Below are 25,671 nucleotides of genomic sequence, written 5' to 3'. Positions count from 1 at the left end.
CTGATTACCAAGATTCCATCAACGTTCACTCGTAACTTTTGTTGAACTATTTACCCAAACCTTCATAGGAATTTCACAATTACGTCCAAATATTACATATAAATCCTCAAAAACAAGAAAAATCTACCGTTCAGTGACGCACGGGTTGCCGGGGACCAGAGATCGGGACGCCATTTTTCCTGACGCAATATGGGCAAATATTCTAAACTGGGCCATCGTATGCATGATATGCTGGGAACGTTCCCCTGGAACACGCAATAGTACGCGTGTTCACGGCCGTTCAAGGTCGTTCCGCAAAGGGATTGTGCCGTTCCGATGGAACAGTCCCCTGTTCCCGATGGAACACCAGAACGTTCCAGTCCGGGAACGCACCGTTCCAATGAGAACATTCCGAGTGTTCCGACTTATGAGACGCTCCCTTAGTCAGCCAACTTAACTTGTCCAATTTTAGCGATAAGACACCCAACTTAGCCCAGTGCAGTAAGCCAGTCTTTACTGAGCTAGCTTAGAGTAATGATTCCACAAACAAACATTCCATTGTAAAGGGCTGCTGTGGCGATGCTCACTTAACTGCAATGCCAGAGAAACTGCACGATTCTTGTTTGTCTGGTTCAAATCACATGATATCAACTTTGTCAAATACAGTATTTGACAAAGTTTTTCTTGACATGCAATCCAGTATTCAACACTGGATTGCATGTCAGGAAAAATTGTAATTGCAGTGCAACTCAGTGTCATTATATTTCTCTTGACGATTCAGTCTATCCTGGAAAATCCTCAATCCAAGCAGTGCTCTTCTATTTCAATCATTAAATATTTTATGAACTGAAAAAAAATATTCTTGTAACAAATATTTCAACACACACAAAAAATCCCAATTATGCATTGACCATTTAACCACTTGACAACGGGATTATTTTTGGCCTAAATACACCATTTTTGGAAAAGGCAAAATACATCGGCCAAACTTTAAAATCAAGTCAAACACCACAAATGTTGACTCTCGAGAGTCATTTGTACAATATTTGTAGGATACTTCTCACAGTAACTTCATATTTTGAAACACTCCAAGGCCCCCTGCATGGAGCGATATTGGCTACGATGGCCAAGTTCAAGCTCAAAACCAATTGGAACCACGGACATGTATACACGTCCACTGCCGGAGACTCGGGGAAAGCTAAATGATTTAGCCCGTCACCCGCCCCTGCAAATAAACATTGCCAGATCGTGTTTACACATTTTCTGGCATTAACTGGTTAAGCCAGCCCAAGCGCAGGCTAAGTATTTTAACACCTTGACCATGTCATTGCCATGGTCAAACTTTAACAATGGACAGTCACAGCTTTCAGACTGTCTAATACGCACAGACAGCTTTAGGATCATTCATTGGAATCCACCCCAGGTCAATAAAACTTTTTTTTCAATCTTGCAATCCAGAGTCTGCCAAACAATTTAGTATAATATGACTCAGGTTGACTCAAAACAATTTTGGGTTCAGACAGTGTCATGGCCTAGCGGTTAAGAACACCGGACTCATGTTCTGGTGTTTCAGGGGCAACAGTGACGTGGGTTCGAGCCCCGGCGCAGACACTTGTGCCCTTAAGCAAGGCACTTAACCATTATTGATCCGTCCTTCGGATGGGACGTCAAGCCGGAGGTCCCGTGTGTTGTATAATGTCTAATGCACGTTAAAGAACCCAGTACACTTATCGCTAAGAGAAGGGGTTCGCCACAGTGTTTCTGGCAGTGCGATTATCTTCAGCCATGAAGTCTGCACTTGTAAGGAAGGAAGGAAGGAAGGAAGGCAAACTTTACATGTTTGTGACAATTTGTCAATATTGAGTCTTGAGTTATTCCAAACGACTGCAACAGTTTCTCTTTTGACATAGTTGCTCCTAACAGTTTCAAACATCTACATTTTATGTATTTCAATTCTTCAAAATAAATTTGGTTTCGCATGACTCTGGAACACCATTCTGAAATCAGTGAAAGACAAATTGCATAAAAGCAGTATCTCCACAAAGGTATCGTCCACATAGCGGTACCATCGGTTTGCAAGGTACATACGAGTGATGGGTTGTATATCGTAATCTCCTCATTGTCTCCATACTGCTGTCTGTTAGCCTTTGTGTCCTTCATTTTAGCCTTGTACGGCACGCTGGGGACGGTGACGATGACGTTGGCGTTGAACTCTTGCTCCAGTCTCTGATTGAAGACATCCATGTGCAGGAGACCTAGAAAGCCCAGACGCCAACCTTGGCCCAGGGCTGGGCTGCAAGAGAAACATGAAGCAACATACAGTTATGCGTAGCTCAAGTGGAGGAAACACTAAGCCAAGTTCGCGCAAGGACTATTGTTGACCAATGGTTAACCATAGTTTGACTAACGCTTGCCTGAACTCTGTCTAGTCAACGGTGATTGACTACGCTAGTCGACTATTTGGAACCAGCCTACTGGGGCTGGTTGCATCGCTGGTAACCAATAGCCGCGCGCATTCATAACGCTAGCAGAGAGCCAGGATCCAGAAGTTTTGCGATGACATTTTGACCAGCGTTTGACTAGAGACATTCGCACGTTGCTATCAGTGCGCAGGCGTAAGGTACGTCACAAATCAACCCCTAGTCGACTAATGGTCCTTGCCCGAACTTGGCCCTAGCAACAAAAGATGAATCAATGTATGTGCTCCGTGCACAAGTACCCCTTTAATGGCTACAAATGGAGAGTTGGGGGAGACCACTGGGAGAGACTGTTGAACACATTGCTGATAGCGCCTGACACTCATGTGGATATGCTACAGGTTTGTGAACATTAAAGCCAGCCTCAGGTCGACCTTGCGACAACACAGATCAGTCGACGACTGACTTTTCAGGATTAAGCTGTGCCTGAGCTACGACCGTCGGGAACATTTCAGGCCAAGTTCGGGCAAGGACCATTAGTCGACTAGTGGTTGATTTCTGACGTACCTTATGCCTGCGCACTAATAGCAACGTGCGAACGTCTCTAGTCAAACGCTGGTCAAAATGTCATCGCGAAACTTCTGGATCCTGGCTCTCTGCTAGCGTTATGAATGCGCGCGGCTATTGGTTACCAGTGAAGCAACCAACCCCAGTAGGCTGGTTCCAAATAGTCGACTAGCGTTGTCAACCACCGTTGACTAGACAGAGTTCGGGCAAACGTTAGTTAACCATTGGTCAACTATAGTCCTTGCGCGAACTTGGCCTCAGTTGCCAATTTTGTGAGACCTGAGTGTAACTGGGACAATATTAAGAGGATCGGAATTAGTCGGCGCTAAAAAAAAGTCGGCGCTCAACAGTCGCAAGAGTAGAAAAATTTCAACTTCCACGACGACGTTGCGATGGTGTGCACATCAAGACATCCTTTTTCAATTGTGTAGCCAATCAGCACACTACACACTGGTTGCGTTACGAGCAACATCACGCAGTACGCACCACGTGCGCGTCAATCACCACATAAGGAGATTGTTTACTGCTACTCGCGAGAGGATATTCCATACCATAGCTAGAGGGGTGTTTAAAAAAAGCAATGAAGTAAAACTGTTCAACAAAATCGTTGGAAATGTATAATTTTTGACTTGTGTCGACGTTTTGACTCAAAAAGTATTCGTGAATGGGAATACAAGTACATTTAAGACCGTATCAGGAGAATGCGCCCTGATAATGACTCGAGCCGAACAGGCCAAGCACATAATTATTCCCTTGTTGTCAAAGAAGCCACATGACTGTCTATGCTGTGGAATCGTTGTGGATTGTCGCGTCTTGGGTGACATGAGCATGGTTGAGAATATTTTGCGTGGGGATGCCGCTTGTTTCAAGAGAATAACACAATTTCTCAGTTTTGTGACCTGAGTATTACTTTTCTGCTTGATGCCGATGGTTCCGTCGTGACGCAAGCAAATCGCAGTTCGACCTGAGGCCGGCTTAAGAATAAAATGAATACTTCACGCCGTAAGCACGCGAATCAGTGCACACGCCACATGTCCTCCCCAATGCAACTCTTATCAGTGGTGACAAAGTGCCATACACTGTTCAAACACAGTCCAAAGCGAACACAAGTTTTTTTTTACATAAAAAACCTTCCAAGGCAAAATTCACTACAGTTTGAAATTTGCTTTGTGAAGACTTGCCATGCTGTCACAATTTTTAAAAATATGTTTGCTTTCACATCGAGTTTCAACTAGCGGTAAAGCCCAGTTCATACTCGGCGCGAATGCGAATGCGAAGCGAATTTGCCGTTATGAAACATTCGTTGCGAAATTTGCCCAAGTTGAAATATGTTCAACTTTTACGAATTCGCAGCGCGAATACTTGTCACGACGTCACAAGTTCGAGTTCGCTTTCGCGCAGAGTATGAACCGGGCTAAACACAGTGGAATTTGGTAATATTGACAGCAGACAACTGTAAAATTAGCAGGGCCTGACACTTTGATCCCAAGAGAATCTTTTCCCAATGCAAATTTGATCGATTTTCCTGGGATACAAATATCTGGCCCTCCAAACTTGAAGTCCTTTTCAATCATCAATGAAAAACCTGACATATCAATCAACTGGAAATTATTATACAAATATAACATGGTTTGAGGGTCACGGACAGTCGATATTCGCTCCCCGAGGTATTGGAAGTTGACAAACTAGTATCCCGAGGCGAAGCCGAGGGAACTAGTTTGTCAACTTCCAATACCGAGTGGAGCTAATATATCGACTGTCCACCCAAAATAAACCATGTTATATTTGTTTTACTATACCTCATACATATTCAGTTGCCGATTTTTTTTAATATATAATTATGCACCTAAAACAAAATTTTCGGAGAAACTTGTACAGCTCACTAAAAGAATATTGTTGCTCAACTTCAATAGTTCGGTTCGTTTGCAATACAGTAACTACAGTTGTAAATACAGTTGTTTGTGTACAACTTTCTTTTGTACAGAAGGCATCTTTATTGTCCATAAATTTTCTCCAGTCCGGCAATTATATAATTTACACGAACCGTGCAGCCAAGCATCTCTCTTGGGCGATGTTCGCGCGTGCGTACTACACCCGTGCGACAGTTCCTCGATTGCTTTGTAAGGCGCATGCGTAGTAGACTGTCTAGCCCGTGCGACAGTCTACTACGCATGCGTATTTAGCCTGCATGTGAATCCTCGCGCGCGCGTTTGGTAAACAGCAAGAATAACATCTGGCACGTGATGGTGAATTGACCAGTGAGAGTTCGGCTCTCGATCATGAATATGTATGAGGCATAGTAACATCTCATATCATCTCCGTATCTGTATACGTACCTGCTATCACGGCTCAATGTCACGCTACTGTCATTCAGTGTCAGTCTCTCTATAGCTGACCTTAGGCCCAGATACTCTGATTGGTCAATTGGGTACAGACCGGCAAACACCTGCAATGCAGCAAACGATAATACATGCTACAGTTACTGATGAGAATGCTCACAGTCTACATGTAATGCCTTCATTCATGACAAACTCAACATTTCTTGAACATTTTACAAACAAATTGGTCTGTAGGGAAATTTCAAAATATAATTCATATGTTGTTTTTGTTAACAAAAAAAAAAGTTTAGTCCAGAACGTTCAGTCTTAGGCTTATATCCACAGTAAGTCTATTCAGCATTAAGTCATTCTGGTGTCAGGTCATGGTTTTTCAATCAACAGTTTGGTCTGGGGACAATTACACAGAGCTGCAACACAAAACTTTGATAGAGAAAAAAAAATACTTTGTTTAGGACAACACGTTACCTGCCAAAATGCCATACGATTTGCAATTACTTTTACTGGTACTGATGAGAAACTGCGGAAGGCAATTGAAGCCATATTGGGAAGACTGTGTCGGTGTTCTATAAAGGACAACTTGCTATCTTGTGTTTCACATGTCTTGGTTCACTTTTTATAAAGTTTGTAAAAAAAAAACATCGAAAATCATAGCAGAAAACTTGTTCTTGTTTAGAACATCGTAATACATGTATGTGCGCAAAAAGTGCGATGAATCTTAAAGGTATAGTCCATCATTTGTTATTTGTGCATTTTATTCGTTTGAAGCAACAAAAGTATTAAACATCTAAAGAAGGGTGCTGAACAACTAACCTGATGAAGTTTCAGCTCAGCTTCAGCTGTATATTTTGAGATAAACAGCATTCTAGGATCTCGATTTCAAATCAAAAGTTGCTGAATCATGTTTTGAATTGGGTCTGAATTCAGCGTCCGAGACAAGTTCTCACTGAGCCGATTGTAGCTATGCGATGTCGCGCACCGATCCGACGAATTGTAGCAGCCACACGTGTGTGTGCGTCGTGCCAACGCCCTCGCGCGCTTTGCCGAATAAAAAAACGAACTACTTACGGAAATTTCCAACGGTGCGCCTTAAGACGCACCGTTGGAAAGGCCTTCTTTCGTTGATTTCTTCAAAATGACAGCTTGCCAGAGAGAATAATTTCACAGGGAGTTTAGTTCCCCTACTATCTTTCAACCAAGTATGTTTGTCAACAATAATTACGTCAGTTACTTTTTGGATAGTTGCAAATGATGGACTATAGCTTTAATACAGAGTGTACTGTAAAACATACATACACGTAAAACATCGGTATATCAGTGGCCATATTAATTTTGAGGACCAGGGCGAACTGGTCAAAAAGCGACAAACATCAGGCATGCAACTTGGAAGAAACAAAACACCAGGAAACTCCAATCTTTACAAGACTTTGTACAGTGTGTTAAAATTTTTAATGACAAACGTGTGAATTGAAAAACGAGGAAATCAGCTGATCCAAGGAAAAGTTGAATGCCTGTAATGTACGGCATAATGGGCATATGCTTTCCAATCAGTATGTAGAGATCAGTGCTCTGTGCTCAATTTTTGTTTTATTCAGTCCCCATTACGATCAAATATATTACCATGGGCCTAGCAGCCTTGAAGCCTGGTAGGGGCTCCACTGCGTTGTTCTGGTGATAGATGGTGTCACCAATCCTGGCCTCATGGAGGTTGTGCATGCCTGCGATCATGTAGCCAACCTGTCCGGCAAACCTACAAGCAGATAAAGACAATGTAGATAAAGATTATGCATTACATGATTCCACGCAGTTGGCAAGATGGCAAGACATTCACTGATGCGGTGCAAGCATCAATCAATTCAGTGGTTGCGTCACATGATTTTCCATCAAATAATTTGATGCAGACTTCATAGGATTCAAAGCCGACATCATTTGATTTGATGCAGACACATTTCATACCATGCTTGGTCATCTATGGCTATGTCAAACAATGCAACAATTCAGTGCTTGATTGATTGGTATTGGACTTGATACCTCCGTCCTTTATGGTGGTGCCCCTATTTGAGTCTGAGACTCATTGATTTGAGTGTCTGTCCAACTGCTTGAGTAAGAACTTGACAGCATTTCCTTAACCCTTTATGTAAGTGCAACTTACGGATAATTGGGGTAAAACCATAGAGCTATATTAAATTACTAGAGCGCTAACTCGATGTACAAAATAATGCCTGATGGGTGCATCCATGTTTGTGCACAAACCTATGGAAAACTCGAAATTTTGTACGGCTTTTGTACAGCTATTTGCATATCTGCGTTTGTATTCCATACCGATGTGTCATCGAAGCCGATAAGCCCAAAACCGAAAACGCACGATCAGCAAATGAGCGTGTTATTTTGCTCTATGCAAACAGCGCAACGTGTGCGCGTCCCTCCGCTGCAGATTCTTTACGCCGTGACATTTTTTGAACTGTCATGACGAGCTTAAGTTGTTTGCGTATCTTCTTCTTGCGCGTTGCATTTAGAGTACACTTTTAAAATTCAATCCATCTATTTTGATTGTGTTCTACAAACACGCACATAAATTCAAAATGTCTGCGCCCAGAGCGGCTTCAAAGCGTCTCCGCGCGCAGAATGAGGAGTTAGCACTCTAGTAATTTAATATAGCTCTATGGGTAAAACAAGTCCCAATTGGGATCTAACATGGAGCACGAGGCTTTCTTCTCCTTTACAAGTTGGGGAATGAAACGTGCCCAAGAAATTACCATGCACAGATTATGAACAAATTTCCTTTACAAAATTATGCAAAGTAATGGAGTTTTTCTAAAATGTGAAAAAGCTGGAATTCTGGCCATTGCAGGAAAACCGGCATCCCTGACTTGGGCATTGCATTTTGCTCCAATATAATAATAAATAATAATAATTGTGCTTATATAGCACTTTCCATCGTATCAACAATCTCAAAGCGCTTTACAATTATTACCCTGTTCATCAGGCCATGAGACCATGCGGCAGCCAATATCAGCGCTCAATCGGTCCTCGACCCTCACAGGTACCCATTAATACTCCTGGGTGGAGAGAGGCAATTGTAGCTAAGTGTCTTGCCCAAGGGCACAAACACCATGTTCCTGGCAGGGTTCGAACCCAGCACCTTCGTACATGAGTCAAACACCATAAACCACTGGACCATGGCATTCTACGACCATTGACCTGTGTCCCCTAAACACAAATCATTTTGATATTTAAGCGTTTCCACTCACAATTCTCTGCAGGCCACTTGCTCTGGATGCATAATCCCTATCTCCTGCACCTCATACGTCTTGCCTGAGTGGGCCGCAGTGATCTTGTCTCCTTTCCTCAGTTTGCCGTCAATGAGGGCGATGTTGGTGATGGCTCCACGGTACTGGTCATACCAGGAGTCAAAGATGAGGGCCTTGAGGGGTAATTCAAGGTCACTCTGTGGTCTGGAGGGAAACAAAATTGGGCATAATTTTAACATGTGTGAAGGAAGAACAGATTGTGCTGACTAACTACCAGAATTGTAATGACTCGAGTCAATGACTCGACTCGAGTCCGACTCGAGTCATATTTTTTGGTGACTCTATTCGACTCGAGTCCCGATGGGTAAATGACTCGACTCGACTCGAGTCACTGCGAGCAAATGACTCGACTCGACTTGAGTCCCTCATCAGAATGACTCGACTCGACTCGAGGAAGGCTAATAAGACTCAAGTCCCAAATATAAAAGTAAAACTTACTTGCGAAAAATATTTGCAATGACTTACGCCGCGCCGTTCGCGTTGACAGTTTTTGTTCACGTCACGTTATGTTCGCGAATAATGTACGTTCATATAAAGCGGCCATCTGTTTTCCTTCCTCCATAATGATATAACAAACATACACCGTGTCGCGGAGTCCCACCTTGTGGTTCTATAGCATTTAATGCTAAACCCGGAACCAGACTTAAAACGCATTTCTCAATCCGTGGTTTCATCATTGGTTTCAGGCGATTTCTTATAAAGCTCTTGGTGGAACGCTGGCTAAATTTATGTCCCGATTTCACCCAAAAAAATGGATACGGACGGGACCACCTTTAAATAATCAAAAACAGTTTTGTATAATGTAATTAGGTTTTGACGTTGTCAGCGATCAGCGAACAACAAAATCTAGACCCGAAGCCAAACCAGTTATAAGACCGAAGTTTCACATCTTCTTATCTGTGACGTGAGCTAGCAATGGAAACTGTTGGTCGGGTACCATACAGCATACTTTAAGTCTAATTTGGATTTTTGGTAATAGACTGGTGCCTTGTATTCTTTCTCTCTTGTGTTTGTTGCTTTTTATTGTAATTTATTATATGGTGTTCAAATATTTTGACTCGAGCTAAATACTCGACTCGACTCGACCACACACTGTGACTCGACTCGACTCGACTCGACCTTGTTGACCTAATGACTCGACTCGACTTGAGTCACTTCTTTAAAATGACTCGACTCGACTCGAGTCACAAAAATCAGTGACTCGTTACAACTCTGCTAACTACACAGGATAACTCCAGGGCATGATACACACTACATTCGTATACACTACATCCATACACTGGTTCCCACTTTTATAGTGTGAATACACAACCATTCAGGTTTTATCTAAAAACAACACAGACTCTAGCATCTTTGTGAAGGGATTAAGTGCATAGAGGCATTACATGTCGCATCTCTCTCTTTTTCCCAATTGAAGGGATGCTTGGTGAAAAGCCGCACAACGTTTTTCTATTGTCATCATCAACTCATTAATACTGCAAGGACTTTGGCTACATGCATGGCACGCAAGGCAATTCACTGGTAAGCCGTTTTGAGCAATCTCCAAGAAGAAAATGTCGGGCAATTTTAATTCATTGTTGTAATATTGTAATTGAGGGATTCTCAAATATTGTTGGAAATATACTTTGTTCTTCCCCGAGTTCCTTTAACTCGCAATGCATTTCGTTCACTCTGTGAACATTGCTCGACCCTGATAGTTGTTGATATCAACTTACGGTGGTATTCTGTCGATGACTGCAGGTAACACTTCATCCACTCCTGTCCCAAGTTTGGCAGATATGGACAAGACGTCCTCTCTCTCAATGTCAAACAGCGTCTTGATCTGATTGGCTACTGCCTCAGGGTCAGCAAACTTCAAATCAATCTGAAAGGTAATTGAATAATGCTGATTACACCTTCAATCATAGAAATTGCCATAGAAATTATGTTTGTGAAACATTATAAAGAAATTCTGGTAGGGTTCTACCTTCCTGAACCCTGTTCATTCCTCAAAGCCTCCTGAGTAAATCAAAGATCTAGCAGGAGTCACACAGGGTTAATCAAAATTGAATTGGTACATACTCTCATTTTTTTCTTCTCCCCATGAATCAACTGGTGGGGGGAACTTACTTTATTCAAGACAGGAATGATGCACAGATCTGACTCAAATGCCAGGTAGAAGTTGGCCACTGTCTGAGCTTGGACTCCTTGGTTTGCGTCCACTAGGAGTAGCACCCCCTCGCAGGCTTTGAGAGAGCGAGACACCTCATAGTTGAAATCAACATGGCCCTGGATAAAAAGAAGACCAGACAACAACAGAAGCTCAGAAGCTTAAGCTCAAAAGTTATGAACAAGGAGGTCGGTTCATACTCAGCACAAATGCAAATTGTGATGTCATGGCAAGTATTTGTGCTTCAAGTCTGCAAAACTTGAACACATTTCAACTCTGGCAAAATGTGCTGCAATAGGCCTGAGACGTAAGGACGTCACGCTTTGTGTATTAGACTGTCCCCACTTTATCTGGTGTCCCGACTTCGCTCCCATAGGAAAGCGCATATGTAAACAAAGCCATTATGTCATTACGTCTCAGGTCTATTGTTTTGTGACAATTTGCAGTTGTGTGAAGTATGAATCTATCAGTCCATAGGGAGCATCTTACCTGGGTCCTACTAAAGCGCGTCAACAAGCGTCAACAAGCCTCAACAAGCCTCAACGGTCGTCAACGAGCGTCAACAAATTTTGTATCATAGGCTTTTGAACATTAAAAATAGCTTTATATGGTAGAAAAAGCAATAACGAACATATTCTGCATATCAATTAAAGTTAAAATTATTTTAAACCTGTTTTTTTGAACGCGAAATGTACGACGAATTTGTCGATAAATGTTGGCCGCCATCTTGTTTATGTGTAGCTTGCCGTACTACGCATGCGTGAAGTGTACAGAGCCATACTACGCATGCGCAAAGTCTACAGCGCCATCCAAACAAGATGGCGGCCAACTTTATCGACAAATTCGGCGTACATTTTGCGTTCAAAAAACCAAGTTTTAAAATAATTTTTACTTTAATTGATATGCAGAAGATGTTCTTTATTGCTTTTTCTACCATATAAAGCTGTTTTTAATGTTCAAAAGCCTATACAAAATTTGTTGACGCTCGTTGACGACCATTGAGGCTTGTTGACGCTTGTTGACGCTTGTTGACGCTTGTTGACGTGCTTTAGTAGGACCGTCTTACCTTAATGCCTCAAGGTTTCCACAACAAATACTGGGTTTTTTTCAAATCTGGCGTACATGCTGTTCTGTAATGCTGGGTGTATGTGAAAAAAATTGAGATCTCTTTCAATGCTGAGAACTTGTCTAGAACATAATATGTTAGCATTGGAAAAGGCTGGGCTCTTGAAAAAAAAAAGAGTTATCCAAATTGAATATCTTCAGATACTCTCTTATGATAAGTGCTTAAGAGAAGACGACACGCAGTATATGATGATGTATTGCCATTTGAGTAAATGTAACCAACATTGGCAAAAGTGTGCATTTTTGCATGAGTGGAACGCGCCCCTGTTCAACACCCACAACCAAACCCCTGACTGTGCGTGTCAAAGAAATTCGCATCCACATGAAGTACAATTCTCAAACCTACGGGTGTGTCGATGAGATTCAGTAGGTATTTCTTTCCCTTGTGTGAGTAGAACATTGACGCTGTGACAGCCTTGACAGTGATGCCACGTTCCCTCTCCACCTGTAACTTGTCCAAAACCTGCTTGTTGTCAGATGTCTTAGAGATTGTACCTGAACAAAAAAATTATCCCAACGTTATTTTGTTAATTATGCTTGAAGTTTTTTTCCCAGGGAAAATTTAGTGTTATTTTAATAGTACACTCAGTGTTTAAGGCACTGCAGCTTTAACAGCTACAAAGTTCAAGAATAGTGGTCAAAGATCAAGAATATCCATTTCCCGCGGTTCGAAGTATAGCGGGAAATAATTGTCTTTGGAATTCAGGCAACGCATGTAATGCGTACCAGGTGATTAGTAGAAAAGGAGTTACGTAATGAGATCAGTGAGTAGTATAAATAAGGAGGAGGGATAAAAGAAAGCCAGTTCTAGCAAAGCACTTCACAAGATCCACCTCGTTAGTTTCTTTTTCCGCCATGGATGCACAAGCGCAAGCAGCCTTTATCGATTGTAACCGTGTTAAACACGCAGTTGCAGGATCGCAGGCAGCCCTATTATTAGACAAGATGGATGGCTTGATATCTACCAAATTTGCAAGCTTTGTGAGCAAAGTAAGCGACACGCAGAGACAGATCTCGGACACTCCGTTGTCAAAAATCGAACACAACATTCTAAGTAATGATAGTTACAGATTTAAACGCAAAAGCTGCGAAGATCAATAAGGGAATAAATGTGTGCTCCGGAGGTTTTTATCACTCGTTTAATACCGCTTAGAGTCTGGGTGCTGATAATTACCCGAGCCGGAGGCGAGGGTAATTATCAGCACCCAGACTTTAAGCGGTATTAAACAGAGTGATAAATACCGACAGAGCACATATTTATTCCCATTCATAAATACCTTATCCGTAAAAAAATATCAAATAATCCGTTCAAAAAATCCCGATTTTGTTCAACAAGTTCACTTCATGCTTTTTGAAACATCCCTCTAGCAAAATAATGGAGTGTTCAGCTGGCGAGTAAGATGTAAACAACCCTTTTATGGAGATTGACGCGCACGTAACATGTTCTGCGCGATGTCACGCAGAACGCACCTGGAGCGTTGCGTTTTGAATTTAGAACTATAAAATTCTGACTCGCTTGTAGTGTTGCGCATGCCTACGTGAGGATTGTGAACGTTCAACCAATGAAACGGTAAGAGGCACTGGATTTTTAGGAGTCCACATTTTATTGTGACACTGGAAAAGTGTTTAAGACCAGCTAGCCATGTCTTTATCATCCGTTTAAGACCGGCCACGTGACGGGCTCTCGACCAATAGGAATAGCTAAACTGTCTGAGGTATTTATAAATACAAGTTTAACGCAAAGGTTGCCACCAAGCTGAAAGATGCCAAGTCTAACCTGGACAGCATGAGGGATTTACCTCAAGCATCCAAGGATGTCACTGAAGGTATTGAACTTTTAAGTCGCCGTCAAAAATTGATTAAGATGGCGGATGCTTCCGAATCCGGGTGGCGAGTTGTCACCGAATACGAAACCAATCCGCTTGCATCAGATTCGGATGACGAAAAGCGTATAAATCGTGCCGAATCCAGAGCATCCATTTGAGAGTATATATGAAGCTTGAACAAGCCAAAAGAGTCAAGAAAACAAGCCGATTCTCATCATGGCCTAACTCGGCACGTGCTGATCCAGTCCTCCCACCTGCTCATCGTACCAGCAGCACGGCATCGTACAGCAAGCCAGGAGTGTGCTTCAGCTGCGGACAGCCAGGCCACTGGAGACATGAGTGCCTCAAGACGAGACAGCCGGCAAAGGCCGCTAATAAGATAAGTGATCGTTTGGTTTTCTCTGAATGTAAAACCTCTGGTGATCATAAGGTTTTCAGGCAAGACTTAGCCGATGATAAAAGTGGTGAGCATCATGGACAAGGATCAACGATTGGTCGATTAAAATTCACTGAATCATTGGGAAAAAGCCAGTGTTAATGCTCACATCAGATCAGTTATAAAGAATGGGTCTATTATTCCTTTCAAAACGCTTCCAGATGCATTTCATTTGAAAAACAACCGGTCAGCATTGGATAACAGTTCGTTTGTTGCAGACGAAATCAAAAAGCTCAAGGACAAAGGTTGTATTTCGGAGCTTGGTCAAACACCAACTTGTGTGAATCCTTTGACGGTTGCCTTTGGAAAAAACAATAAGGCGAGATTAGATTTGGATTGCAGGGATTTGAATCCTCATCTTGCACAGTTCAAGTTTAAATATGAAGACATTTCAGTAGCTAAACAGATGTTTCAACAAGGAGATTTTCTATTCACATTTGACCTCAAATCCGCCTACTACCATATTGAAATATTTCCTAGTCACAAAACATATATCTGGGTTTTTCTTGGACCAACGCTGACAAAACGTGTTTTTACCAATTCAATGTTTTGCCCTTTGGATTAGCCATCGCACCATTCATTTTCACCAAGATGATGAAAGTAGTCATTTCCTGGTGGAGGTCAAAAGGTCACAAAGTCGTCATGTTTTTAGACGACGGCCTTTGCGGTTGCAACTTTAAAGATGCAGCAAATTCAAGCAAAGAAATTCAAACTTAATTGCAAGATTAAAGACCAGAGCTTTATATCGATGCATAGATACCAGAGCCAGTTGGAATGCACCTGTTCTGATAGATGATGAGGCATACAAAGAAATCAAATTTTGGAATAATGAAGTCAAGAACCTGAATGATGAAGGGTTTAATATAGAGTACAAAGATGAGTAGGAAATTGAAGCATTTAGTGACGCATCCGGAGACGGATACGGCGGGTATGTTTCCCTGTGTGCGGGAGCCTTAGCTGAAGGAACGGAAGTGATTGGTTCATGGAACCATGATGAGGCTCAGCAAAGCTCCAGTTGGAGAGAGGCTGAAGCAGTACATAGAGTTCTTAAGAGCAATGTTCAAATTTTGCAAAATAAGAAGGTTAGATGGTTCACTGACAATAAAAATGTGAAGATAATCGTCAAGTCTGGCAGCAAGAAACCGGACTTGCAACATATTGCTTTGAGCATCCATGATACATGTAAAAAGGAAGGGATTAATATTCAGCCTGAGTGGATTAAAAGAACGGATAATGTGAAAGCTGATACACTTAGCCGAATTAAGGATAGTGATGATTGGCAAATCGATGTAAAGATTTTCAACCATTTGGACACAGTATGGGGCCCCCATACAATAGACAGATTTGCAACGAATTTAACCACGCATTGTAAACTATTTGACTCCAGGTTTTGGTGCCCTGGAACAGAAGGAGTTGATGCATTTAGCCAGAATTGGTCAGATGACTGTAGCTGGATTGTTCCCCCACCTAGGCTTATTCTTAGAGCTTTGAAAAAGATGCAAAAAGAAAAAGCTAGTGGTACCATGATTGTTCCACAGTGGAGATCAGCTCCATTCTGGTCGGAATTAGTTTCCGGGAATGGAATGTTCAAGGATTTTGTCAAAGAAAGCAAAATATTGCCACAGCAGAATGTTATTACTCAAAGTTGCAGCAAGTTTGGGATTTTCTCAGAGAACCCATTGCAGTTCACTTTGATAGGTTTTGCACATTTTGTTTTGAACGTAATCTGACAGATAGGAGAGTATTTCACTAAAGAACAGAAGTAATCCATGAGGGAAGTAGAATATATTGGTGATGACTACCGGTATTCATTTTTATTCAGGTATCCAACTGAAAAGCAGCGTTGGAGATGCTTTGAGAAAAGCAGGGGTTACTGATGAGAGTATAGGAGAGAGGATGTGTGTTCATCTACTAGCAGCCAGGAGCGACAATACTGTCGCCAAGTACTACGGAGCCTTTCAAACGACGGACAAGCTTTTGTCACCAGAACAGCTTCCAAGAGATCCCAGCAGAGCCTATTCATGTAGCAGTTTACTTGACAAAACTTCTAGAAGGAGGCTCGTCTCATAACGTCATCTCATCTGCAGTTTACGCAATCAAATGGGTACACGACATGAATGGCTTACCGGATCCTACGGACAACGCCTTCGTCCGGAATCTGCACGAGTCAGCGAAACGGACCACTGGCCACAAAGTCATCAAAAAGGATGCAGTTACAGCTGATATAATCATTGAACTATGCAACAAATATGTAGATAGTAATGATCCAATTGAAATCAGAACATTGTGTTTGATTACACAATAGTCATTTCCTGGTGGAGGTCAAAAGGTCACAAAGTCGTCATGTTTTTAGACGACGGCCTTTGCGGTTGCAGTCACTTTAAAGATGCAGCCAATTCAAGCAAAGAAATTCAAACATCACTCCAAAACCTAAGGTTTTTGATAGCTCATGACAAGTGTGTTTGGGAACCTTTGCAGGTTGCACAGTGGTTGGGGTTCAAGTGGTCTATGTCCACAGGCATGTTGCATGCAACGGATACACGAATAGAAAGAGTGGAAACTGCTCTGGTTTCCCTGATTGAACAAATAGATATGAGTAAGAGTAGTCTGGTCGCAGCCAGATTTTTGGCCTCTGTTGTTGGCCAGATAATATCTTTGATACATGCAGTTGGTAAAATTGCAAGATTAAAGACCAGAGCTTTATATCGATGCATAGATACTAGAGCCAGTTGGAATGCACCTGTTCTGATAGATGATGAGGCATACAAAGAAATCAAATTTTAGGATAATGAAGTCAAGAACCTGAATGATGAAGGGTTTAATATAGAGTACAAAGATGAGTATGAAATTGAAGCATTTAGTGATGCATCCGGAGACGGATACGGCGGGTATGTTTCCCTGTGTGCGGGAGCCTTAGCTGAAGGAACGGAAGTGATTGGTTCATGGAACCATGATGAGGCTCAGCAAAGCTCCAGTTGGAGAGAGGCTGAAGCAGTACATAGAGTTCTTAAGAGCAATGTTCAAATTTTGCAAAATAAGAAGGTTAGATGGTTCACTGACAATAAAAATGTGAAGATAATCGTAAAGTCTGGCAGCAAGAAACCGGACCTGCAACATATTGCTTTGAGCATCCATGATACATGTAACAAAGGAAGGGATTAATATTCAGCCTGAGTGGATTAAAAGAACGGATAATGTGAAAGCTGATACACTTAGCTTAATTAAGGATAGTGATGATTGGCTAATCGATGTAAAGATTTTCAACCATTTGGACACAGTATGGGGCCCCCATACAATAGACAGATTTGCAACGAATTTAACCACGCATTGTAAACGATTTGACTCCAGGTTTTGGTGCCCGGGAACAGAAGGAGTTGATGCATTTAGCCAGAATTGGTCAGATGACTGTAACTGGATTGTTCCCCCACCTAGGCTTATTCTTAGAGCTTTGAAAAAGATGCAAAAAGAAAAAGCTAGTGGTACCATGATTTTTCCACAGTGGAGATCAGCTCCATTCTGGTCGGAATTAGTTTCCGGGAATGGTATGTTCAAGGATTTTGTCAAAGAAAGCAAAATATTGCCACAGCAGAATGTTATTACTCAAAGTTGCAGCAAGTTTGGGATTTTCTCAGAAAACCCATTGAAGTTCACTTTGATAGGTTTGCACATTTTGTTTTGAACGTAATCTGACAGATAGGAGAGTATTTCACTAAAGAACAGAAGTAATCCATGAGTGAAGTAGAATATATTGGTGATTGACTACCGGTATTTATTTTTATTCAGATATCCAACTGAAAAGCAGCGTTGGAGATGCTTTGAGAAAAGCAGGGGTTACTGATGAGAGTATAGGAGAGAGGATATGTGTTCATCTACTAGCAGCCAGGAGCGACAATACTGTCGCCAAGTACTACGGAGCTTTCAAACGACGGACAAGCTTTTGTCACCAGAACAGCTTCCAAGAGATCCCAGCAGAGCCTATTCATGTAGCAGTTTACTTGACAAAACTTCTAGAAGGAGGCTCGTCTCATAACGTCATCTCATCTGCAGTTTACGCAATCAAATGGGCACACGACATGAATGGCTTACCAGATCCTACGGACAACGCCTTCGTCCGGAATCTGCACGAGTCAGCGAAACGGACCACTGGCCACAAAGTCATCAAAAAGGATGCAGTTACAGCTGATATAATCATTGAAGTATGCAACAAATATGTAGATAGTAATGATCCAATTGAAATCAGAACATTGTGTATGATTACACAATAGTCATTTCCTGGTGGAGGTCAAAAGGTCACAAAGTCGTCATGTTTTTAGACGACGGCCTTTGTGGTTGCAGTAACTTTAAAGATGCAGCAAATTCAAGCAAAGAAATTCAAACATCACTCCAAAATCTTGGTTTTTTTGATAGCTCATGACAAGTGTGTTTGGGAACCTTTGCAGGTTGCACAGTGGTTGGGGTTCAAGTGGTCTATGTCCACAGGCATGTTGCATGCAACGGATACACAAATAGAAAGAGTGGAAACTGTTCTGGTTTCCCTGATTGAACAAATAGATATGAGTAAGAGTAGTCTGGTCGCAGCCAGATTTTTGGCCTCTGTTGTTGGCCAGATAATATCTTTGATACATGCAGTTGGTAAAATTGCAAGATTAAAGACCAGAGCTTTATATCGATGCATAGATACTAGAGCCAGTTGGAATGCACCTGTTCTGATAGATGATGAGGCATACAAAGAAATCAAATTTTGGAATAATGAAGTCAAGAACCTGAATGATGAAGGGTTTAATATAGAGTAAAAAGATGAGTATGAAATTGAAGCATTTAGTGACGCATCCGGAGACGGATACGGCGGGTATGTTTCCCTGTGTGCGGGAGCCTTAGCTGAAGGAACGGAAGTGATTGGTTCATGGAACCATGATGAGGCTCAGCAAAGCTCCAGTTGGAAAGAGGCTGAAGCAGTACATAGAGTTCTTAAGAGCAATGTTCAAATTTTGCAAATTAAGAAGGTTAGATGGTTCACTGACAATCAAAATGTGAAGATAATCGTAAAGTCTGGCAGCAAGAAACCGGACTTGCAACATATTGCTTTGAGCATCCATGATACATGTAAAAAGGAAGGGATTAATATTCAGCCTGAGTGGATTAAAAGAATGGATAATGTGAAAGCTGATACACTTAGCCGAATTAAGGATAGTGATGATTGGCAAATCGATGTAAAGATTTTCAACCATTTGGACACAGTATGGGGCCCCCATACAATAGACAGATTTGCAACGAATTTAACCACGCATTGTAAACGATTTGACTCCAGGTTTTGGTGCCCTGGAACAGAAGGAGTTGATGCATTGAGCCAGAATTGGTCAGATGACTGTAACTGGATTGTTCCCCCACCTAGGCTTATTCTTAGAGCTTTGAAAAAGATGCAAAAAGAAAAAGCTAGTGGTACCATGATTGTTCCACAGTGGAGATCAGCTCCATTCTGGTCGGAATTAGTTTCCGGGAATGGTATATGTTCAAGGATTTTGTCAAAGAAAGCAAAATATTGCCACAGCAGAATGTTATTACTCAAAGTTGCAGCAAGTTTGGGATTTTCTCAGAAAACCCATTGAAGTTCACTTTGATAGGTTTGCACATTTTGTTTTGAACGTAATCTGACAGATAGGAGAGTATTTCACTAAAGAACAGAAGTAATCCATGAGTGAAGTAGAATATATTGGTGATTGACTACCGGTATTTATTTTTATTCAGGTATCCAACTGAAAAGCAGCGTTGGAGATGCTTTGAGAAAAGCAGGGGTTACTGATGAGAGTATAGGAGAGAGGATATGTGTTCATCTACTAGCAGCCAGGAGCGACAATACTGTCGCCAAGTACTACGGAGCTTTCAAACGACGGACAAGCTTTTGTCACCAGAACAGCTTCCAAGAGATCCCAGCAGAGCCTATTCATGTAGCAGTTTACTTGACAAAACTTCTAGAAGGAGGCTCGTCTCATAACGTCATCTCATCTGCAGTTTACGCAATCAAATGGGCACACGACATGAATGGCTTACCGGATCCTACGGACAACGCCTTCGTCCGGAATCTGCACGAGTCAGCGAAACGGACCACTGGCCACAAAGTCATCAAAAAGGATGCAGTTACAGCTGATGTAATCATTGAACTATGCAACAAATATGTAGATAGTAATGATCCAATTGAAATCAGAACATTGTGTATGATTACACAATAGTCATTTCCTGGTGGAGGTCAAAAGGTCACAAAGTCGTCATATTTTTAGACGACGGCCTTTGCGGTTGCAGTAACTTTAAAGATGCAGCAAATTCAAGCAAAGAAATTCAAACATCACTCCAAAATCTAGGTTTTTTGATAGCTCATGACAAGTGTGTTTGGGAACCTTCGCAGGTTGCACAGTGGTTGGGGTTCAAGTGGTCTATGTCCACAGGCATGTTGCATGCAACGGATACACAAATAGAAAGAGTGGAAACTGCTCTGGTTTCCCTGATTGAACAAATAGATATGAGTAAGAGTAGTCTGGTCGCAGCCAGATTTTTGGCCTCTGTTATTGGCCAGATAATATCTTTGATACATGCAGTTGGTAAAATTGCAAGATTAAAGACCAGAGCTTTATATCGATGCATAGATACTAGAGCCAGTTGGAATGCACCTGTTCTGATAGATGATGAGGCATACAAAGAAATCAAATTTTGGAATAATGAAGTCAAGAACCTGAATGATGAAGGGTTTAATATAGAGTACAAAGATGAGTATGAAATTGAAGCATTTAGTGACGCATCCGGAGACGGATACGGTGGGTATGTTTCCCTGTGTGCGGAAGCCTTAGCTGAAGGAACGGAAGTGATTGGTTCATGGAACCATGATGAGGCTCAGCCAAGCTCCAGTTGGAGAGAGGCTGAAGCTGTACATAGAGTTCTTAAGAGCAATGTTCAAATTTTGCAAAATAAGAAGGTTTAATAGATGGTTCACTGACAATAAAAATGTGAAGATAATCGTAAAGTCTGGCAGCAAGAAACCGGACTTGCAACATATCGCTTTGAGCATCCATGATACATGTAAAAAGGAAGGGATTAATATTCAGCCTGAGTGGATTAAAAGAACGGATAATGTGAAAGCTGATACACTTAGCTGAATTAAGGATAGTGATGATTGGCAAGTCGATGTAAAGATTTTCAACCATTTGGACACAGTATGGGGCCCCCATACAATAGACAGATTTGCAACGAATTTAACCACGCATTGTAAACGATTTGACTCCAGGTTTTGGTGCCCTGGAACAGAAGGAGTTGATGCATTTAGCCAGAATTGGTCAGATGACTGTAGCTGGATTGTTCCCCCACCTAGGCTTATTCTTAGAGCTTTGAAAAAGATGCAAAAAGAAAAAGCTAGTGGTACCATGATTGTTCCACAGTGGAGATCAGCTCCATTCTGGTCGGAATTAGTTTCCGGAAATGGAATGTTCAAGGATTTTGTCAAAGATAGCAAAATATTGCCACAGCAGAAAGTTATTACTCAAAGTTGCAGCAAGTTTGGGATTTTCTCAGAAAACCCATTGAAGTTCACTTTGATAGATTTGCACATTTTGTTTTGAACGTAATCTGACAGATAGGAGACTGTTTCACTAAAGAACAGAGGTAATCCGTGAGTGAAGTAGAATATATTGGTGATTGACTACCGGTATTTTTTTTTTTTTCAGGTATCCAACTGAAAAGCAGCGTTGGAGATGCTTTGAGAAAAGCAGGGGTTACTGATGAGAGTATAGGAGAGAGGATGTGTGTTCATCTACTAGCAGCCAGGAGCGACAATACTGTCGCCAAGTACTACGGAGCTTTCAAACGACGGACAAGCTTTTGTCACCAGAACAGCTTCCAAGAGATCCCAGCAGAGCCTATTCATGTAGCAGTTTACTTGACAAAACTTCTAGACGGAGGCTCGTCTCATAACGTCATCTCATCTGCAGTTTACGCAATCAAATGGGTACACGACATGAATGGCTTACCGGATCCTACAGACAACGCCTTCGTCCGGAATCTGCACGAGTCAGTGAAACGGACCACTGGCCACAAAGTCATCAAAAAGGATGCAGTTACAGCTGATATAACCATTGAACTATGCAACAAATATGTAGATGGTAATGATCCAATTGAAATCAGAACATTGTGTATGATTACAACAGCTTTTGCGGGGTTTTTGCAATATGATGAACTAAGTTCAATTCGATGTAATGAAGTGGTTATTCATCCTGATTACCTTATCATCAATATTAAGAAAAGTAAAACAGATCAACTTAGGCAAGGCAACAAAGTTATTACTGCCAAGGGTTCTACTTCGGCATGTCCTCACCATATGTTGTTGAGATACATATCAGTTACAGGTATTACTACTGATTCATATCATTTCTTGTTTAAACCTGCTAACAGATCCAAGAATGTCACTAAACTTATTTCTAAAGATAAGCCTTTAAGTTATACTAGAGCCAGAGAGACAATCCTCAAAATGCTTACGGCCGTTGCACCCGGTATGAATCTTGGCCTACATTCACTCAGGTCGGGGGGTGCTACAGCAGCAGCCAGTAACCAAATAAGCGATAGGTGTCTAAAAAGACACGGGAGATGGCAGAGGGATGAAAGTAAGGATGGTTACATAGCTGATTCGCTCCAGAAGCGTTTGGAAGTTACTCAAAGTCTTGGTTTGTAACTGTCAAAATATGATAACGCAAATTTCATATAATGCATTTATATCTGTAATGAAATGCTTTATCCATAGTAACACTTGCTTTGGGATGATCTTTTGGTCTATTAGGCGGCTCTTGACGTGCTTCGCTACCGCCCAATATATAAGTTGTTGTACTGTGTTTAATATGATTGAGTATAACTAAGACTATCCATTTCCCGCAGTTCAAAGTATAGCGGGAAATAATTGTCTTTGGAATTCGGGCGACGCATGTAATGCATACCAGGTGATTAGTAGAAAAGGTGTTACGTAATGAGATCAGTGAGTAGTATAAATAAGGAGGAGGGATAAAAGAAAGCCAGTTCTAGCAAAGCACTTCACAAGATCCACCTCGTTAGTTTCTAAAATTTGCTATTAATTTATAATTTGACATTCAGGTGAAGTCCAACACCTTCATGGAGGAGAGCGTTGAATGTTTTTGGGCACAGGTTTTCAGAGCATTTTAAAAATGTTATCTCTGTTTTTTCCTGGACGTCGCGTTTCTCCGAGGAAGTGAATTTATATTAGTTTTCTAAGTTCATTTATTTTATAAATGATACACATTGTAAGTAACGGTATAAAGCGACATTTTCACAAAGATTTCAGAATGGCTCAGTATGCAACAACAGTTTGCGGTTGTTGAATGAGGTGATTCTTATTGCAGGCCTTGATTGCATGTTGCAAACAGTTGCGTTAATACAAACACTGTACAAATGATAATAAACATAATTAACCCCTGGACCTGTATTTATTGGTAAGGGAATCGACGTTCCTTTTAATACAAGTGTGTAATATAACAAACAATTTTGGCTAGGTCCGGTTTAGTTTGTATATTTTGTGGGCGTAATTTTCGATTACACACTCCCAAAATGATACAGCATAAAATAACTTTATGAGAATAAAAGCTACGAGTTATTTTTTGCAAATAATTAATACAATTGTTTTATATTTAAATTGTAATGTGAAAGTTCATATAGTTGTGAAGAATAAATGGCGGGAAAAGCCGACGGCTCTTGACGTGCTTCGCTACCGCCCAATATATTTATAGTTGTTGTACTGTGTTTAATATGATTGAGTATAACTAAGACTTATTTCTTTTAATCGCCCAATATGCCTGCATGTGCAGTGTCATTTGCAGCTCATTATTTTGGGCCTGAGGATTTCACAGGAACATACCTGTAAGCTCCAGTAGTCTGTCTGCCAGTGTACTCTTTCCATGGTCAACATGAGCAATGATGCTGAAGTTCCGAATGTTCTCCACTGGAAACATTGACATATCAATTGCATCCTGGATTGGAAATGATCATTTATTTGTTAATAAACAGGTCCCACATCTTAAAAGAGATGTAGGAGGGATGTTTATTTCACTCATTGACACAGGGCAGGGGCATTGGTTTTTGAAACTGCCCAAATCACTCTGCACAATGCTGAATTGATTAATTGCTTCTATACTTTTACAGACTTGAAATGCTCATTTGCTGTGAAGCGTTAACATTTTACTGCCTTAACAGTATTGAGAGTCCCATAAGGCGCGGTTCAAGAGCCAATATTTGTTTTTTTTGGGGGGGGGGGGGCTAGCAGGGTGGATCCAGAATTTTTTTGAGGGAGGCGTGCTGAAATGTAGACCGGTTATTTTCTCCAGACACTTAGGCCTCCGAAAATCAATAGGTGAGGGGGGGGGGGGGCCAATAAAATCCTAAAATCATTCACACTATATTAACTTAAAGTGTACAAATGCACCTTTTTCACGACTATTTATTTAGGGAAACCGTTTGCATGTACCTCACATTCTTACATTTTGCTAGTGCAATTTTAATTTTTTTTATGGATTTTTTTTCAGGTGGGGGGGGGGGGGGCTAGACAACTGAGTCCCACATTTTTGGACTACATGTACCCTTACATTACTGAATTCCCGACAATGAAGCCATTTATTTTCAAGGGAGTAACTTTATGTGGAGGGGTGTTCTGCAATTATTTCAAATAACAAACTCGTTTTGAGCACAGCACACACTAAAATCTTTCTCAGTCCATGAGTTATGCAAGTACAATTTGGTGGGAAAATGTGTCTAACACAGATTGTGTACATCATTGTATGACCGTTCACTCTGTACAGTAACTTTACATTGATGACATAAGAAATGTGTTTTCCCATCAGTTTGCTGACATATGTGTTTTACGAAAAGGAATGGAGGGTTAGGCCTATTTGGTCGCATTTTGTTAAACAATTATTCATCACAAATCTGTTCCTCAAAAACAAACAACCAAACAAACAAACAAACAAACAACCAATGAACAATGACATTTAGAATTTATTGACAAAACCAAACAAATTGAAAAAAGTTGCATTTGGAGGAATTAATACAAACAGGCAAACAGGCAAACACACTTACCCCTGATTTCCTTTGATCTGATGCTGATCTTCCAGGTCCAGATGTAAGAAAAGTTTTTCGGCTCTGGCGATCACTTCGAAGGAGACCTACGCTTGATCTTGCTTTCAAAAATACAGCAGTCGACGCCATCGACATGCCATTGTTGCCCATGTTGCCGGTCATACCGGTCGATACACTTCGACTCGTGCCATCACTTAAACCACATCTAGTCCTAATAACTTTCAAACAGTGACAAAGATGACATCTGTACAGCTTCAATAGTAACATGATGATGTCTTTTCCGACTAAATGAGGGCTCAAATAATTAATCTAAATCAACTTTTGGATTCAAAGTTTGACGAAAACCTTGGCCATGGAGGCCGCCATCTTTATCATGTTTATGTTGTAACTATTGAGGGCGCTATTTAGAA

At 41.3% G+C, this 25,671-nt stretch overlaps 1 protein-coding gene across 1 annotated transcript in view; it reads right to left on the bottom strand.

Moving 5' to 3' along the window:
- Positions 1–25,645, bottom strand: part of LOC119728307 (translation factor Guf1, mitochondrial-like) — a 34,123-nt gene extending 8,478 nt beyond the window's left edge. Inside the window, exons 1-9 of the mRNA XM_038200497.1 lie at positions 25,262–25,645; positions 24,048–24,159; positions 12,231–12,379; positions 10,720–10,878; positions 10,326–10,474; positions 8,551–8,754; positions 6,920–7,049; positions 5,300–5,409; positions 2,068–2,272 (exon numbers count right to left, since the gene is read on the bottom strand). Coding sequence (XP_038056425.1) covers positions 2,068–2,272; positions 5,300–5,409; positions 6,920–7,049; positions 8,551–8,754; positions 10,326–10,474; positions 10,720–10,878; positions 12,231–12,379; positions 24,048–24,159; positions 25,262–25,528 — 1,485 coding nt within the window. The 5' untranslated portion in view covers positions 25,529–25,645. The remainder of the gene's footprint in view (positions 1–2,067; positions 2,273–5,299; positions 5,410–6,919; positions 7,050–8,550; positions 8,755–10,325; positions 10,475–10,719; positions 10,879–12,230; positions 12,380–24,047; positions 24,160–25,261) is intronic.
- Positions 25,646–25,671: the final 26 nt, after the last annotated feature.

This window comes from Patiria miniata, unplaced genomic scaffold (genome assembly GCF_015706575.1).
Source record: "Patiria miniata isolate m_02_andy unplaced genomic scaffold, ASM1570657v1 HiC_scaffold_20, whole genome shotgun sequence".
Taxonomy (NCBI): Eukaryota; Metazoa; Echinodermata; class Asteroidea; order Valvatida; family Asterinidae; genus Patiria; species Patiria miniata.
This window is presented reverse-complemented; position numbering and strand designations above follow the sequence as displayed.